Source organism: Stigmatopora argus, chromosome 11 (assembly GCF_051989625.1).
Source record: "Stigmatopora argus isolate UIUO_Sarg chromosome 11, RoL_Sarg_1.0, whole genome shotgun sequence".
In the NCBI taxonomy this organism is placed as follows: Eukaryota; Metazoa; Chordata; class Actinopteri; order Syngnathiformes; family Syngnathidae; genus Stigmatopora; species Stigmatopora argus.
This window is the reverse complement of record NC_135397.1, coordinates 15,622,987-15,637,500: the sequence shown is the minus strand read 5'-3', so window position 1 is coordinate 15,637,500 and position 14,514 is coordinate 15,622,987. Positions and strand designations below refer to the sequence as shown.

Sequence of the window (14,514 nt, the reverse complement as noted above, 5' to 3'; positions counted from 1 at the left end):
AGCACACATCATGAGGTAAATATGTAAACAACAGAACATTTTGTAATGGATAGAACAGTTGTTTATTCAGCTTTGTGTATTCAATTTTACTGGCTACCCAAAATTAATAACCACTGTAGTTTTCATGAGATTCCATCCAGTTCAGTCCAGTGTGTTTCACTCCTTTTCCCTGTCACAGAAATAGGCTCAGCACACTTGGACCATATGTTCTATATTTGGTAACAGTTTTTTTCCAAATTTTGAAGTTTAACCTGACTTGATAAATGTCCAATCCATTTTTCTAGTAACTAGTACTGGAGGGCCATTCATGGAATGATCATTGCCAAAAACTGTCTAAAACTGGACAAGATCAAAGTGGCCAATATTATTATTGAAAATTTTATTTAATCATTTAATAAATATGTTAATATAATACAGTACATATTTGATATTTTAGTCATTGTTTTGTCAAAATTGAATTGAATTGAATGCCGTCATTGTCGTCATACAAGTTGCTAGCATTCTCGAACATAGCGATTAGCGGCGTGCTGTAATTCCAAATTGTCCGTCTTGTTTACATTGGAGAGCATGATGCTTGACAGCGGTGGTTTGAGTGACTGTTTTCTGAGCTTAGTCAACAGGCTCGGTCGATACCCTCGCTTCTGCTTCCTCTCCCTCCTTTGCCGGTCAGACCCGATAACAATCCACAAAGGCCCCGCTAATCTTGCTATCTCTTCCGGAATGTTGTGTGAGGGATGGAAGTCGCTAGAAACTGTAATTTCCTCCTGTAAACCGATGTTTAATGAGTCTATATGGTTATATTTGATGTTAAATTTTGGTATTGACGAACAAATTGCGAAAAAACACACAAAACTCAACTAGTGTACACAGGTTGGGAGAGCTTGAAGTCATTGCATGCTCCCACTCCACTATTTTGTCCATGTAAATTACACTCATATGGTTGGCTGTTGGAATGTTTTCAAAGACTTAAATGATGCTGGAAAGCTTTCTCTTGAAAAATGTTGTCAAACAACTTGAGTGTTCTTACCTGAACCAATCTGAATGCCACTCATTAGCGTAACTAGTTACATGACACTATGCCATTTAGCAGCTCTGGTTACATTAATCAGTATGTGTTTTGCCGATTTCACAAATGTCAATAGACACTAAATGGACCAAGCATGCTCGAACAGCGCACATTACTGCTCTTTCACTCAAGCCACAATTATTTTCAAACCAAAATGATTGCTTTCTTAACAATGTAGAAAACCATAAACTGGGAGTTGTATTGTCACAACGTGACACAGTGCAATATTTGTCTGCATGTGTCATTTTTCCTGGAGACAAGAGAAAATCCACACAAAAATGTCAGTGTAGCAAGATGTGGGTTTTGGTTTAGAGGAAAATTACCATTTTAACCTGGTTGAATATCGACTTACAAAGGGTTCATTTAAAATGTGTTAGGAAACTTTAAGTGTCCTGGCTAAAAGCAAACTTTATTTCATTTTTTATATTTTTTTATATTTACAGAAAAAAAAGGCGGTTCAGACAAGCCATTTATTCCAGCAGAGCCTCCTGAACCAGTCCTGCCTGGTTGCTTAGCCATTGGGTCTGTATCTTTGGCTGTGGCAAAAAGTGCAGCCCAAATAAAGGATACTCCATTATACAAGTACATCCGCACCCTAATGAACCCAAAGGTGAGAGCCAAGTGTTTAACTCTGGGGTGACTATTAAAACCTTTGTTTCATCCATTCATTTGTTCGTTCATTCAGTTATTCATTTTTTCATTCATCTATCCATCCTTTTATCCACCTACTACTGCTGGAGCCAATCCCAGCTGACTTCAGGCAAAAGGCAGACTACACCCTAGACTAGTCGCCAGTCAACCATACGGCACACAGACAGACAACCATTCGTACTCAGAATCATACCGCCACCGAGCGGTAATCAATCCCACGCATGCCGACACCGAAGTCTGTCACTCAAGTGAACCGCACACCATTAGGTGCCCCCTTCCAATTGTTTTCATTAAACACTTTGAGTCCTATGGTCATCGTGAATGGTGATCAATCATGTAGCTTCTTTAAAGCTCCTTACAAATAAACTATTTTATACAGAGTTGCTGTCAACATTACACTAAAGTGATTATTTCAAACTCTCACCTAATCTTTATATAGCGTCAACAGAGAACAGTAAACAGTATATATATATGGTCGTTTTAATTTGATGGTAAAAATGTTTCATTCATGAATGTGTGTGCACTAGATGGCGCTCATGCTCTTTAGACGGGACAACTTAACACTTTATTTCTGTGTTTGTTCAGTCACAGTTTTATGATTTTGTTTTATTTTTATCACCATACCAATACGGTAATATATTAGATTATAGAGTTATAATAGCAGTTCATATAAAGGACATTGTCCAGCAATCTATCAACATACGAGTGCCCCGACATACAAGCAATTTGCGATACGAGTAAAATTTTGAGCAAATATTTATCTTGTGATACGAGACAAATTTTGATATACGAGCATACAGCGGACATGAGAGGCTGCTCATAAGAACATCATGGGCACTGTCTTTCCCGTCACAACTCCCTCGTGTAATGTCTCTACGAGCAATGGGCGGCGTGTTGCATTTTTTTCTGTGTGTTTTTTTTCTTCCCGTTAGTCATTGCAGAATGGCAGAGCTTCCTCAATAATACGAGAGGAGTATATACTACTTCTCGTTGACAAGTGGTCGTGCATTATCCTATTGTGAGGACATTTTTGTGCATCATTTTTTGAATATTTTGAAGGGAAGACAAAAGCAAACAACCCTCGATGGGTTCCTTTAAGCTGTAGCTGAAAGTCAGGGTGGAGGCGGGGAAAATAGAGCCAACCCGGGAAAAGAAAGGTATAAAAATGCAAAACAAAATTAGAATTAAGTTTAGTGTAAGGTTAGATTACAATTATTTTTGAGTGTGTCTGTATCGTAATCCAAGTGCATTTAAATTTGTTTATGTTATGTTACGAGCGCGTTGCCGTGCAAAAAGTCTCTCTCCCCCTCTCTCTGTCCCTCTCTCTCCCCTCCGCGAAATCCGTCTAATTTTAGTACTAAACATCATAACCCCTAGTTATTTGTTACTCAATTAATAGATTGCAAATTAGAACAAATAAAAAGGTTTTCCAATCTAATATCCTGTTTTTGGTGTTTTTTTCAGAGGGTTAGAATGAATTAATTTGTTTTAGTTCATTTATATGGGAAACGTTCATTTGAGATACGAGTAAATCGACATACGAGCTCAGTCCCGGAATGCATTAAGCTCGTATCTCGAGGTACCACTGTATGTTGGAAGCCCAGGCGTTCCTTCCTCCAGCCACTTTATGTAGCTCTTCTGGGAGGCTAGAGGGGAGATATAGTCTCTTCAGTTTGTCGTGTGTCAACGCAATCGCTTTCCCCCAGTGGGATTTGCCTGGAACACCTCACCATGAGGCATCCAGGAGGCATCCTAATCAGATGCCCAAGTCACCTCATCTGGTTCCGCTCAATGCAGACGAGCAGCAGCTCTACTCCAAGCCTGTAGATGAAATGAGATGAGACTTCAAGTATACTGTACTCACAGTGAAAATAGTTCCTCTCCGCCTTATTTAAAAAAAAGGTTATGGTGAGCTTTAGTCCAAGTCCTCTTCGTCAGATTCTGTATTGGATCATCGATGGAATCTTCAGTAGGCGCCATAGGGGCAGCGGGAGGAGCTTCTTTCTGCGAGAGATTTTCGGCGTACAAGGAACATGGCGACTGCCGTTTCTTTTCATGTACAAATATGCTTTTGTACAAGGACACTACACTGTCAGGACGATTGCCAATTGCCAATGGCTCCGACCATGTTGTCATCAATCTCCTGGAGAAGTTGTTGCAAACTGCATTCCATATTGATGATGTCCTTTAGATGTCTCATCATGCCAGCTTCATGGCCGTATCTACAGCATAAATCCCTCATAATGATGGTTCATTTTTTTCATTGTGGTTACCACTCACTTAGTGTCCTCGAAAATGTATATTGTGGCCGTCTTCCGAATGTTCGCTCCTTCTTTCTTGGTAAGACGCAGGGTCGATTCATTTATGCCACACTATTGTGCTGCGCCCTTCAGCATAGCAATGTCACTTTTGCACTGTCTCGTGTTTTCCTGCGCTCATTGGATGCCAGTATGCTTAGGAGGGATTTTCAACGGAGACTCAAAATCCAAACAAAGCTGGATTAGGCTTGGTGTAGTCTCTCTCCACAGGTGATGTGCACGGCGGGAAATTAGCTCGCAACAAAATAGGACAAGGCAAGAGGTCACTCTTCTCTGTCTTTTTTACATCATTCTTCTTCCACGGTGAAATATGGCTTCTTCTTCAGCACTGAGTGCCACCCAATTCCGCGCCGAAGAAGAAGCAGAGCCCTGACTTCCCCCAGTTTTTCATCCCGTCTTTTTGACATTTTATGAACTTTTTTGTTTTATACTTAATATAGTACTGATGCTGCAAATGTTGAAGCTGCAAAGTGGTGAAGTACAGTCAGTACATTATGACAGTACAGTACTATCTTAGCCTTAACAGATGTGAAATAGAATGACCAAACTCTAAGCTTTGTAAACATCATTATACAAGTTCAAAATAAAGCAAATAGTTGTCTTTCTATGATTGCTCAGCAGTCCAGTCCGCGATCATTGTCTATGCGGTGTGGGGGGTTTTGTTTTCCAGAAGTGCATTCTTCTGATAAGAGAGAGTCCTTGGCACCTCTAGCTTTGGGGTATCCTGTAAACAGGGGCCCATTGTGTTCCTTTATCTCCATCTTTTTTAGGCCTGCTGACAACAAACAGACTCAGCACTTTTTACTGTATATATTCCAATTTGGCGGCCTGTTGGCGCGAGTGGTTAGTGCGTCGGCCTCACGGCTCTGGGGGCCCAGGTCGGTCCACCTGTGTGGAGTTTGCATGTTCTCCCCGGGTCTACGTGGGTTTCCTCCCACATTCCAAAGACATGCATGGTAGGCTCATTGGACACTCTAAATTGCCCCTAGGTATGAGTGTGAGCATGAATGATTGTCTGTCTCCTCGTGCCCTGCGATCGGCTGGCCACCGACCGATTCAGGGTGTCCCCTGCTTCTGGTCCGTGTCAGCTGGGATAGGCTCCAACACTCCCCGCGAACCTAATGAGGATGAAGCGGTTCAGAAAATGATATGATCTCATCTCATACCCAGGGCTTCCTTCCTACCAGAGAGGTCTCATGCGACATCCCAAGAGCCTGCTTCTGCAGCCAGGCTCCTCCTTTCGCTGCCACCCAACTGTCTATGCACCCGACCTTCTAAGCCCCTTCCACAAGTCGAAATACCCAATGGGAAGGGCAACCCATATGCCTCTTTTAGCTGTGCCAGTCTGGGCTCCATGGGTGCAGGCCTGGCCACCATGGGCTTGCCATCCTGCTTTCCTCTTATAGTTACTACCTCCAGGCCTTGCTCAAGGAAGGGAAAACTAGATTTTATATGAATCATCATTAACCTTGGGTGGATTTTACCTGATAAAATAGCCTGAATAAACGTCATAATTTTCCTCGACTTACAGAACTGTAAGAGAAAATGCAAACTCCACACGAGAAGGTCCAAACCTGGGATTGAACCCTCAATCACAGAACTGTAAGGCCGACATGCTAACCACAACCGTGCCACCATTGCATCAGAACATTGTCATCATTTCAAAGAAAATAACATTAACAAGTGGCAACAAACCAATGTGATGTCACAAGGTATTAGGATGTATTTGATTGAAAGAAAAATTGCAATAAAAATGAGAGTTGAACGATGAAAAGGATGTTGAAACCAACCCAAAACATGAATAGTCAGCCACTGTATTAAATAAATGATTATTCTAAGATGCTTTGAAGGAAAGATTTACATTAAAGAGGTAAAATTGTAATTGCACACCCAATTTCCCCCTATATGGCTAACCTTCACACGTTTGATGACAGCACACAACACTCATTTACTTCAGCACCTTTCATTTATTCATTAATTAATTTTCAACACCGCTTATCCTGGTCAGGGTTGCAGAGTGCTGAAGCATATCCCAGCTGACTTCGGGCAAAAGGCAGGCGGACGACACCCGAAACTGGGTGCCATTCAGTTGTAGGGCTCACACAGAGACAGACAACAATTTGCGCACACCCTCACACCACGACTGAGTGGGAATTGATCCAACATGGCCTTCACCGAAGTCAAGCAAATGAACCAATGCACCATCAGCTGGCCCTATTTCAGCACCCTTTTATACAAAATGTAAAAATATGCTGAATTTTTATGTGCAGGATAAAACTGGATTTCACATTCCTGTCTGCCTGGTAACTATACTAAGCTGTGGGAAGACTTCTCCTGGAAAACTGAACTTGCTGGAAGAGGTCATACTGGTCCCTAACGCAGGACAACAAGTCAAACAGGTATACTTAACTTTCAAACCACTTCATCCATAGTTACTGTTTCATCTCTCCTTAACTTTCTAGTGTGAGAGGGCAATGATTAAGATTGATTAAAGTGGTTTGGATACAACTTTGCGCTTTTCCATCCTGAAAACAGAAAAAAATAAGTAATTTCTAAAATGTCTTAGATTAATATTTTTTAAAGGTGGTAGAAAAGGAATGATATACATACAAATAAGCTGCGGTACACACGATTGTTCTTGTTTTTGCTTCAGTCATGGGCTGTTAAAGAAATGTCTCATAACAGTGAATTATTTTAATTGTTTAGCATTTCTTTTTGGGGGGCCCGGTGGAGTGTTTAGCACGTCTGCCTCACATTTCTGAGATCATGGGATGAATCGCCGGTGGGTTCCGACCTTCCTCTGTGGAGTTTGCATGTTCTCATCGAGCTTGCGTGGGTTTTCTTCAGGCATTCCGGTTTCCTCCGACCTCCCCAAAAACATGCATGGTAGGCTGGTTAAACACACTAAATTGTCCCTAGCTATGAATGAGACTTGAATGGTTGTCCGTCTCCTTGTGGTCTGTGATTGGCTGGTGCCCAATTCAAGGTGTTCGCTGCCTCCTGCTTTTAGATGACTGGGATAGGATGAGTGGTATGGAAAATTAATGAATGAATAGCATTTATTTTTGTTCCGCTGCTTTCATGTGTGTAAAAATATAATGAAATTGTCAATAATAACATTGATACACTGAATAGGAAACAGTCAATAATTTAATAATTTAATAGTGATGTACTAACTATTAAGTTAGTTATTAACTTACGAGTATTACCAATACATCAACCATGACATAATCACTGGTGTTGGCTAATGTAACTTGTATTATTTCAGCAGTAAATTTCTTTTACGAATCGAATTTCATCTTACAGGCGCAGTGCAATGGCTTGAAAAAGAAGCAGCCCTTTTCTGCTCCACATACACATACACATATACATGTACAACACAGTTACATAATGTTTTAATATAAAATAAAAGACTATTAATAACTCAAAGATCGAGATAAGCTAGCCGCCTCGTGATGTAGAGGTTCACTCGCCTCACTTCGGTGCGGGCAGGCGTGGGCTCGATTCTCGCTGGCAAGCGCCAGAACCCTTATGAGGATGCACAGTACAGAAGATGAATGAATGAAAAAAAATTCAATATAAGAGCAAGAGAATGCTTACAAAAATATCTCATCTCATCTCATTTTCTGAACTGCATTATCATTAGGGTCGCGAGGAGTGCGGTAGCCTATCCCAGCTGACGGAGGCGGGATGGCCAGCCGATCGCAGGGCACAAGGAGACGAACATCCATGCACACTCACACCCATACCTAGGGGCAATTTAGAGTGTCCAATCAGCCTACCATGCAAGTTTTTGGAATGTTGTGGGGCCGACGTGCTAACCACTCACCCCACCGGGCCGCCCGCTTACAAAAATATTAGAGAGATAAATAAATAAATGCATGCGGCCTGGTGGCGCGAGTGGTTAGTGCTGGGTTCAAATCCAGGTCACATCCACTGTGTGGAGTTTGCATGTTCTCCCCGGGCCTGCGTGGGTTTCCTCTAGGTACTCTGGTTTCCTCCCACATTCCAAAAATATGCATGATAGGCTGATTGGAGATATGAGTGTGAGCGTGCACAGTTGTCCACCTCCTTCTGCCCTGTGATTGGCTGGCCACAGGGTGTCCCCCGCCTCTGGCCCGGAGTTAACTGGGATAGACTCCAGCACCCCCAGAAAATAAGATGAGAAATAAATAAATGTGGCTTGCTACTGTTTTTGCACTCATGTATAAAAATCTAGCCCATGAACTCACTGAATATACTAAATAGGCAAAGTCAAAATGAGAATGTACAGTATATTTGAAATTTGACATAATCAGTCATGCACATGACCAGCATTATGTGTGAAGTGTTTTTCAGAGTTTCGACAACCACTCAGGTATTCCTACACATGCCATGCTAAACTGTGACCTCCTTTAACAGATCATCACAATGACAACAAATTTACAGAAGGAAATGATGAGAATAATAACCATGTCATCAAAAGCTGGGGTGAGGGACATTTTCATTTATTGGTAGAAAGGACAAGAACAGAAGAATCTTGTAGCACATTTCAACTGTCAGAATAATTGTCTGGTGAGAGACTAGTTGCAAAAGGGTTTTCTAGTAAAAGTTTCCTCCAAAAAGAAAATATAATATGCATTGAGTTTTTGTGAACCCTAGAGTTTAGTTAAAAAATATTCAACCATTCACACTGACAAACAGAATTGTTTACACACATTGTGAGTCAACACATTCAATTATGCAAAATTACTTCGTAATCCCAATGGGTTTATGCCGCCATAGCCATGAGTAAGCACAACCTTTATTCATCACATTTGAATATACAGTTTGTAAAGGCTTTTGTGATGAATGCACAATAATAAGTTATGTTTATCTAACATAAGTACAGATGTAAATAATTTAGTTCTTCAAATGGACTTCGTGTTCCTCCAAGGTCACCCAAGCCATTCTAAGTGACAAAGGTGTGATACCTGTGAGCTTTGATCGCGCTGAACTAGCACTGGACCTGATCAATGACGCCTGTAATAACCTTGAACTTGAACTGGGAACGGAGATGCATCTGGCTTTGAACTGTGCTGGCCCTGACCTCATGGACTATGTAAGTATATAAGTGCTCTATATGGAGAAAGAGTGCTGAGAACTGCTGCTTTCCTACTTTTCTTTATTTCAGACCAAAGAAAAGTATGAGATTGCAACAGGATCTTTTAAGTCTCCAGACGAGCTTGTGACCTTGTATCAAACCCTTATTAACAAATATACCGGAGTAGTGGCCATAATTGATCCATTCAGAAGGGAGGTATGTACCTGTAGCTTTAAAATTACCTTATTTTCCGGAATATGAATTGCATTTTTATTTATTCATTATAGTTTGGCTGGGGGTGCGACTTATGTGTGAAATTATTCACACAATATGAATTCCTGTTCCGATCATGGCGATTTCTCTTTATTGCAAATGTACCACAACAGAGTGAAGGTACGAGGGAAGCAGCATAGGCAGATCGGTGAACGTGGCATGAGGGTTGAGAGCCGTGAAGTCCGTGAGAAAATCCAAGGCGAAGGTACAAGATCCGTGGAGCGAGAAACGTGGTCCTAGGGCAAAAGAATTCCGAGCTCAGACAACATGAACAAGGAAAAAAACGAGAAGGTACTAACAGTGAACTCATAAAGATGATCCAGCGACGTGGTCAAGCTCTAGGTGGCTTGAGTAGGTCGGTGATGAAGATGAGTCACACCTAGTGCTGCTCGTCCCGTCTGGTGCTGAACCTGGGTTTCGATGACAGGCGGATCACCCACCTGCCTAGCTATGGGCCTGAGAGTTAGGGTGCTAGTTGTTGACATATTCAATCCAGGGTAGCTGGTCATTCCAGGTGGTTGCTGGGCCTAGGTGGTGCAGCGGAGCGCTGATTCCAGCTGCTGATTTGTACGCTCACATTGTCTGTTTGTCTGCGGGTGATATCCGTAGGAGAGGCTCACCGTAATCTCCAGTGCTGAGCAGAATGCGGTCCAAACGTGGAAGGTGAATTGGGGACTGTGGTCCAAGCCAATGTCAGCAGAAATTCTATGTAGACATAGCACATGCTGCACCAGTAAGTGGGCAGTCTCCTGGGTTGAGGGGAGTTTACGGAAGGCGACAAAGTGGACAGCCTTGGAAAAATGGTCAACTCTTGTCAGTATGAACGTGTTGCCGCGAGATGTTGGGATACCGGTGACGAAGTCGACATCAATGTGGGACCAAGGATGGTTAAGGATCGGCAGTGGAAAGAGCAGACCAGAACTTGGCTTGGTGGAGGACTTACTGCAAGCACACATGTGGCAGGTGGATTCAAATGAGCAGGAATCCTCCCGCATTGTTGGCCACTAGAAGCGATGGCGCTGCCGGTGTGCAGGTGACTCCCGGGTGGCAGGTCAGGCGAGAGGTGTGGGCCCATTCCAGTACCCTGGAACGAACCGAGGTAGGGACATACTGTGCGCTCCAAATAATTTTGAAAATTGTATTTTTCTATAATATTTCTATATAGTTTCTATTCAGTGATTAACCGTTAGAGTATAAATTGAATGTTATTGAACAAACCTCCCAATGATTTTGGTGTTTTCAAAATTAAAAAAGTTAAAATGCACTGTTCTAAATTATTACGCACAATGGAGTTTGAAAACATTTTATATATTGACAGGAACTGAAAATGGTCATTTGTTGAATTTACAGCAGTAGGTCATATTTACTGAAATCTAAAGGTATTTTAATAAAAAAATATTGAGGTCAAGTTACATTTTAACATAAGCATAACAAAACCAGATCTTAACACTTTGTAGGAAGAATTTGTCAAAGGCCCAGTTTTTCTCTTACTTAAATTTTTACCATAGCACCAAACAAGGTTAGTATAACATTTATGGTTGGACAGGTTTGTTATGGATAGAACTTGAAAGCCCTGGCCTTAACCCCATCCAACACATTTAATGAACTAGAAAAGTGTTGTGGGCAAGCATGAGTAACCTCTGACCTCTCAAAATGTTCTTCTGGATGAATGGACAAAAACCCTTTGACACAGAACAGCTTTTAGAGACCCTTTTTATATAACTGAAGATGTTTTGCTTCTACCCTTCTACCCTGCTTCTACCATTCTCTTAGGATACTATTTATCGACCCTAATGAGGATAAAGTGGTTAAGAAAATGAGATGACTACTATGTGCAATGTTTAACTGTTCAAAAGATAGTTGTATCATTTTATAGGGCTTCCACTTTGTGGCATTTAGTTAGTAAAGACAAAACTCAAAGCCAATTTAAGCATGGTCTCCATACAAACTATTTAACAGTTCCATGAAACACTGTGATAAAAGAAGTTTTATAGATTGTCTCATCTCATCTCATTTTCTGAACCGCTTTATCCTCACCAGGGTCGCGGCTGGCTCTGAGCCAGAGGCGGGGGACACCTTGAATCGGTGGCCAGCCGATTGCAGGGCACAAGGAGACGGACAACCATGCATACTCACACCCATACCTAGGACGCATACCTAGGGGCAATTTAGAGTCTCCAATCAGCCTACCGTGCATGTTTTTGGAATGTGGGAAGAAACCGGAATACCCACGCAGTCCCGGGGGAGAACATGCAAACTCCACACAGGTGGACATGACCGGGATTTGAACCCAGAGCTGTGAGGCCGACGCACTAACCACTCACTCCAACGGGCCGCCAGGAATTGTTACAAACAATGAAATCAAATTGTTGTTTACAACATTTTATGAATTAATTATGATCATTGTTTAAAAACAATTGGTTGTGGTTGCTTCAGGTAGAAATCATATTTCAGGCATGTTGATTTTTACTATTCATTCATTCATCATCTTGCTGGAGCCATCCCACCAACCTGATGATAGGCAGATTAGTAAGAGGTAGAGTAACAAAACACAGTGACATGCCGTTGCGAGGCCCTTATTTGTGTGTTCTGGACTCAACTCTCTCACCAGCGAGTTCCACATTTTATTTTACAGGTTACCGGAGATACATATGCACCCATCAAAAGAGCCATATCTGGCTCGCGAGCCATAGCTTCACTGCCCTACACCATCGAGTTGCTTGATTTTTACTAAGTTGTTCTAACAGCCCCAAACTGTAATATCTTTTATTACATTCATGTAAAATAAGTGATTCAAATTTCTACGAATAATTATTTCTGAGCCGCCTTGTGGTGTAAAGGTTCACTTGCCTGACTTTTGTGCGGTCTTGCGCGTGCTCGATTCCCGCTGGTGGCGGTATGATTGTGAGCTCGGATGGTTGTTTGCCTCTCTGTGTTCCTTACGACTCAGCGGCGACCAGTCTAGGGTGTACTACTCGAGACTTTCGCCCAGAGTCAACTGGGATAGGCTCTGGTAAACTGCAAGCCTTCCAAGAATGTGCGGTATGGGAGATGAATGAATACTAATTATTTCTAGGGGTGCACAGTGTGAGGGTTAGCACATGCGCCTCACAGTTCTTAGATTGAGGGTTCAATCCCCGGTGGGTTCCGACCTACCAGTGTGAAATTTGCAAATTCTCCCCATGGATGCGTGGATTTTCCTTGGTTACTCTCCCAAAACATGCATTGTAGGCTGGTTGAACACTCTAAATTGCCCCTAAGTTTGAGTGAGCTTAAATTATTGTTCGCGGTATGGAAAATGTATGAATAATAAAATACCAGTACCTGTTATTCAAATTTCTACAGAGAGGGCTTACATTTTTTGTTCCCTGTGTTAAAACAATAATATTGTCCCTGACCCCGTTAAGTGCTCTGTCATAACACCAGACTTCAAATCAGGTAACCCTACAATAACCAGCAACTCCAGATCCATAGGCATCCTTCCAGGAGGCACAAAAGCCTTGGAAAAGATAGTAGCGGAGCAAATTGTGGATCACATTAACGGCAGTCCATGCAATTTGGCTTTAAAAAACATCACTCTACTGAGACGGACGGCAGTGAGCTTCATTAGATTAGATTAGAACTTTATTTCATCCCGTATTCAGGAAATTCCCTTGGTTGCAGTAGCAAGAGAGTATCAAGCACAGACACAGAAGACATTGTAGTCCTAGGTAAAAAAAACTGGAGCCACACACAGGAAGTCCACAAGGTGGGGACCTTCTGCAGACTCAAACTGAGGCTAAATATGCAGAATCATTCTTTCAAGCTGATCCGCACAGTCCCTCAGTAGTCTGGCGCTGATCATCTTCCTTGCATGGATCCTCCTAAGCTGTTCTATCACGCAATCAGCAGCAGCGGAGAGGCCGGTGGGGGGGGGTGAAGCGCACAAATCTCCCGTTGCAGCCCAGCAAGCACCGACAGCTCCTGCATCTGACCGGAGAGAGATCTCGCTCCAATAACAATGATGAAATGCTCGGTCTGGAGCGTCGCCTCTTCTCCCGGCTTTATTGTCCACTCCTCACAGCTGATCCCGCCGCGTGCATGAGATAGCAGAGGCACGGCTGAATGGCTCCAAAGTCGTCTAGGACTAGCACAACCAAGACATGCAAAAGGTGGAGTCAAGTCGCAAAAGTCGCAAAAACAACAAAGCAAAAAGCACACAGTACAAAGCAAAGTATATGGGAAAGCATTAAGAAATACTAAAATGCAATTAAAAAAGATAAAAAGCAGCAAAAACACAAAACAAGCAAGGTCGGACGGAGCTACCGCTACCGGCTGCCGCTTGAACGGCGCCATCTGAAAAGAAAAAAAAGGGGGGGTTAGGGGACATTTGGGAAAACATAAAATCAAAACCTGGTGGTGAGTTGGCTCCGATGGTGGGGGCGGATGCTCGTGCGGCCCGGAACACCCAAACGTTTCGTGAGGGTCTTCTGGGAACGTCTGGCGGAGTCCCTTGTCAGAAGGAGTTTCAATTCCCACCTCCAATAGAGCTTCTCACATGTCTGGGAAGAGGCAGGGGTCATTGAGTCCATGTTCCACACTTCTATTGTTTATTGCTTATTGCTGAGGTGGTCGGTGCCTGTTGTGGCGGCAATCCCAGAACTCGCTGGTGTAGACCGGCGGTAAGCAATGCCGTCAGGCTGTAAAATTACTCCAATCAGGCTTTTTTGGCCCACCGAAGGCAGCTGACAGGTACCGAGTGGCCAAGCGGCACACGGCTCTGGTCGTCTCCGAGACAAAAACCCGGGCATGGGAGGAGTTTGGTGAGGCCATGGAGAACGACTTCCAGGTGGCTTCGAGGAAATTTTGGTCCACCATCCAATGTCTCAAGAAGGGGAAGCAGTTCACCATCAACACAGTGTATAGTGGGGATGGGGGGCTGGTGAACGCGATTCTGGATGTGCTGAAAAGGTGGGCCGAATACTTTGAAGACATCCTCAACTTCACCGACACACATTCCCACAAGGAAGCAGAATCAGGGGTCTCTGGGGCGGACTCTCTTATCTCTAGCATTGAAGTCACCGAGGTGGTTAAAAATCTCCTCTGTGGCAAGGACCCGGGGGTGGATGAGATCTGCCCGGAGTTTCTAAAGGCTCTGGATGTTG

At 42.9% G+C, this 14,514-nt stretch overlaps 1 protein-coding gene across 2 annotated transcripts in view; it reads left to right on the top strand.

Annotated features, from left to right (window-relative positions):
• eno4 (enolase 4) overlaps positions 1-14,514 on the top strand; it is a 35,688-nt gene that overhangs the window by 4,400 nt on the left and 16,774 nt on the right. For both annotated transcript variants that reach the window (XM_077614229.1, XM_077614230.1), the window contains 5 exons: positions 1,510-1,676; positions 6,306-6,434; positions 8,437-8,505; positions 8,951-9,115; positions 9,188-9,313. In XM_077614229.1, coding sequence (XP_077470355.1) covers positions 1,510-1,676; positions 6,306-6,434; positions 8,437-8,505; positions 8,951-9,115; positions 9,188-9,313 — 656 coding nt within the window. The remainder of the gene's footprint in view (positions 1-1,509; positions 1,677-6,305; positions 6,435-8,436; positions 8,506-8,950; positions 9,116-9,187; positions 9,314-14,514) is intronic.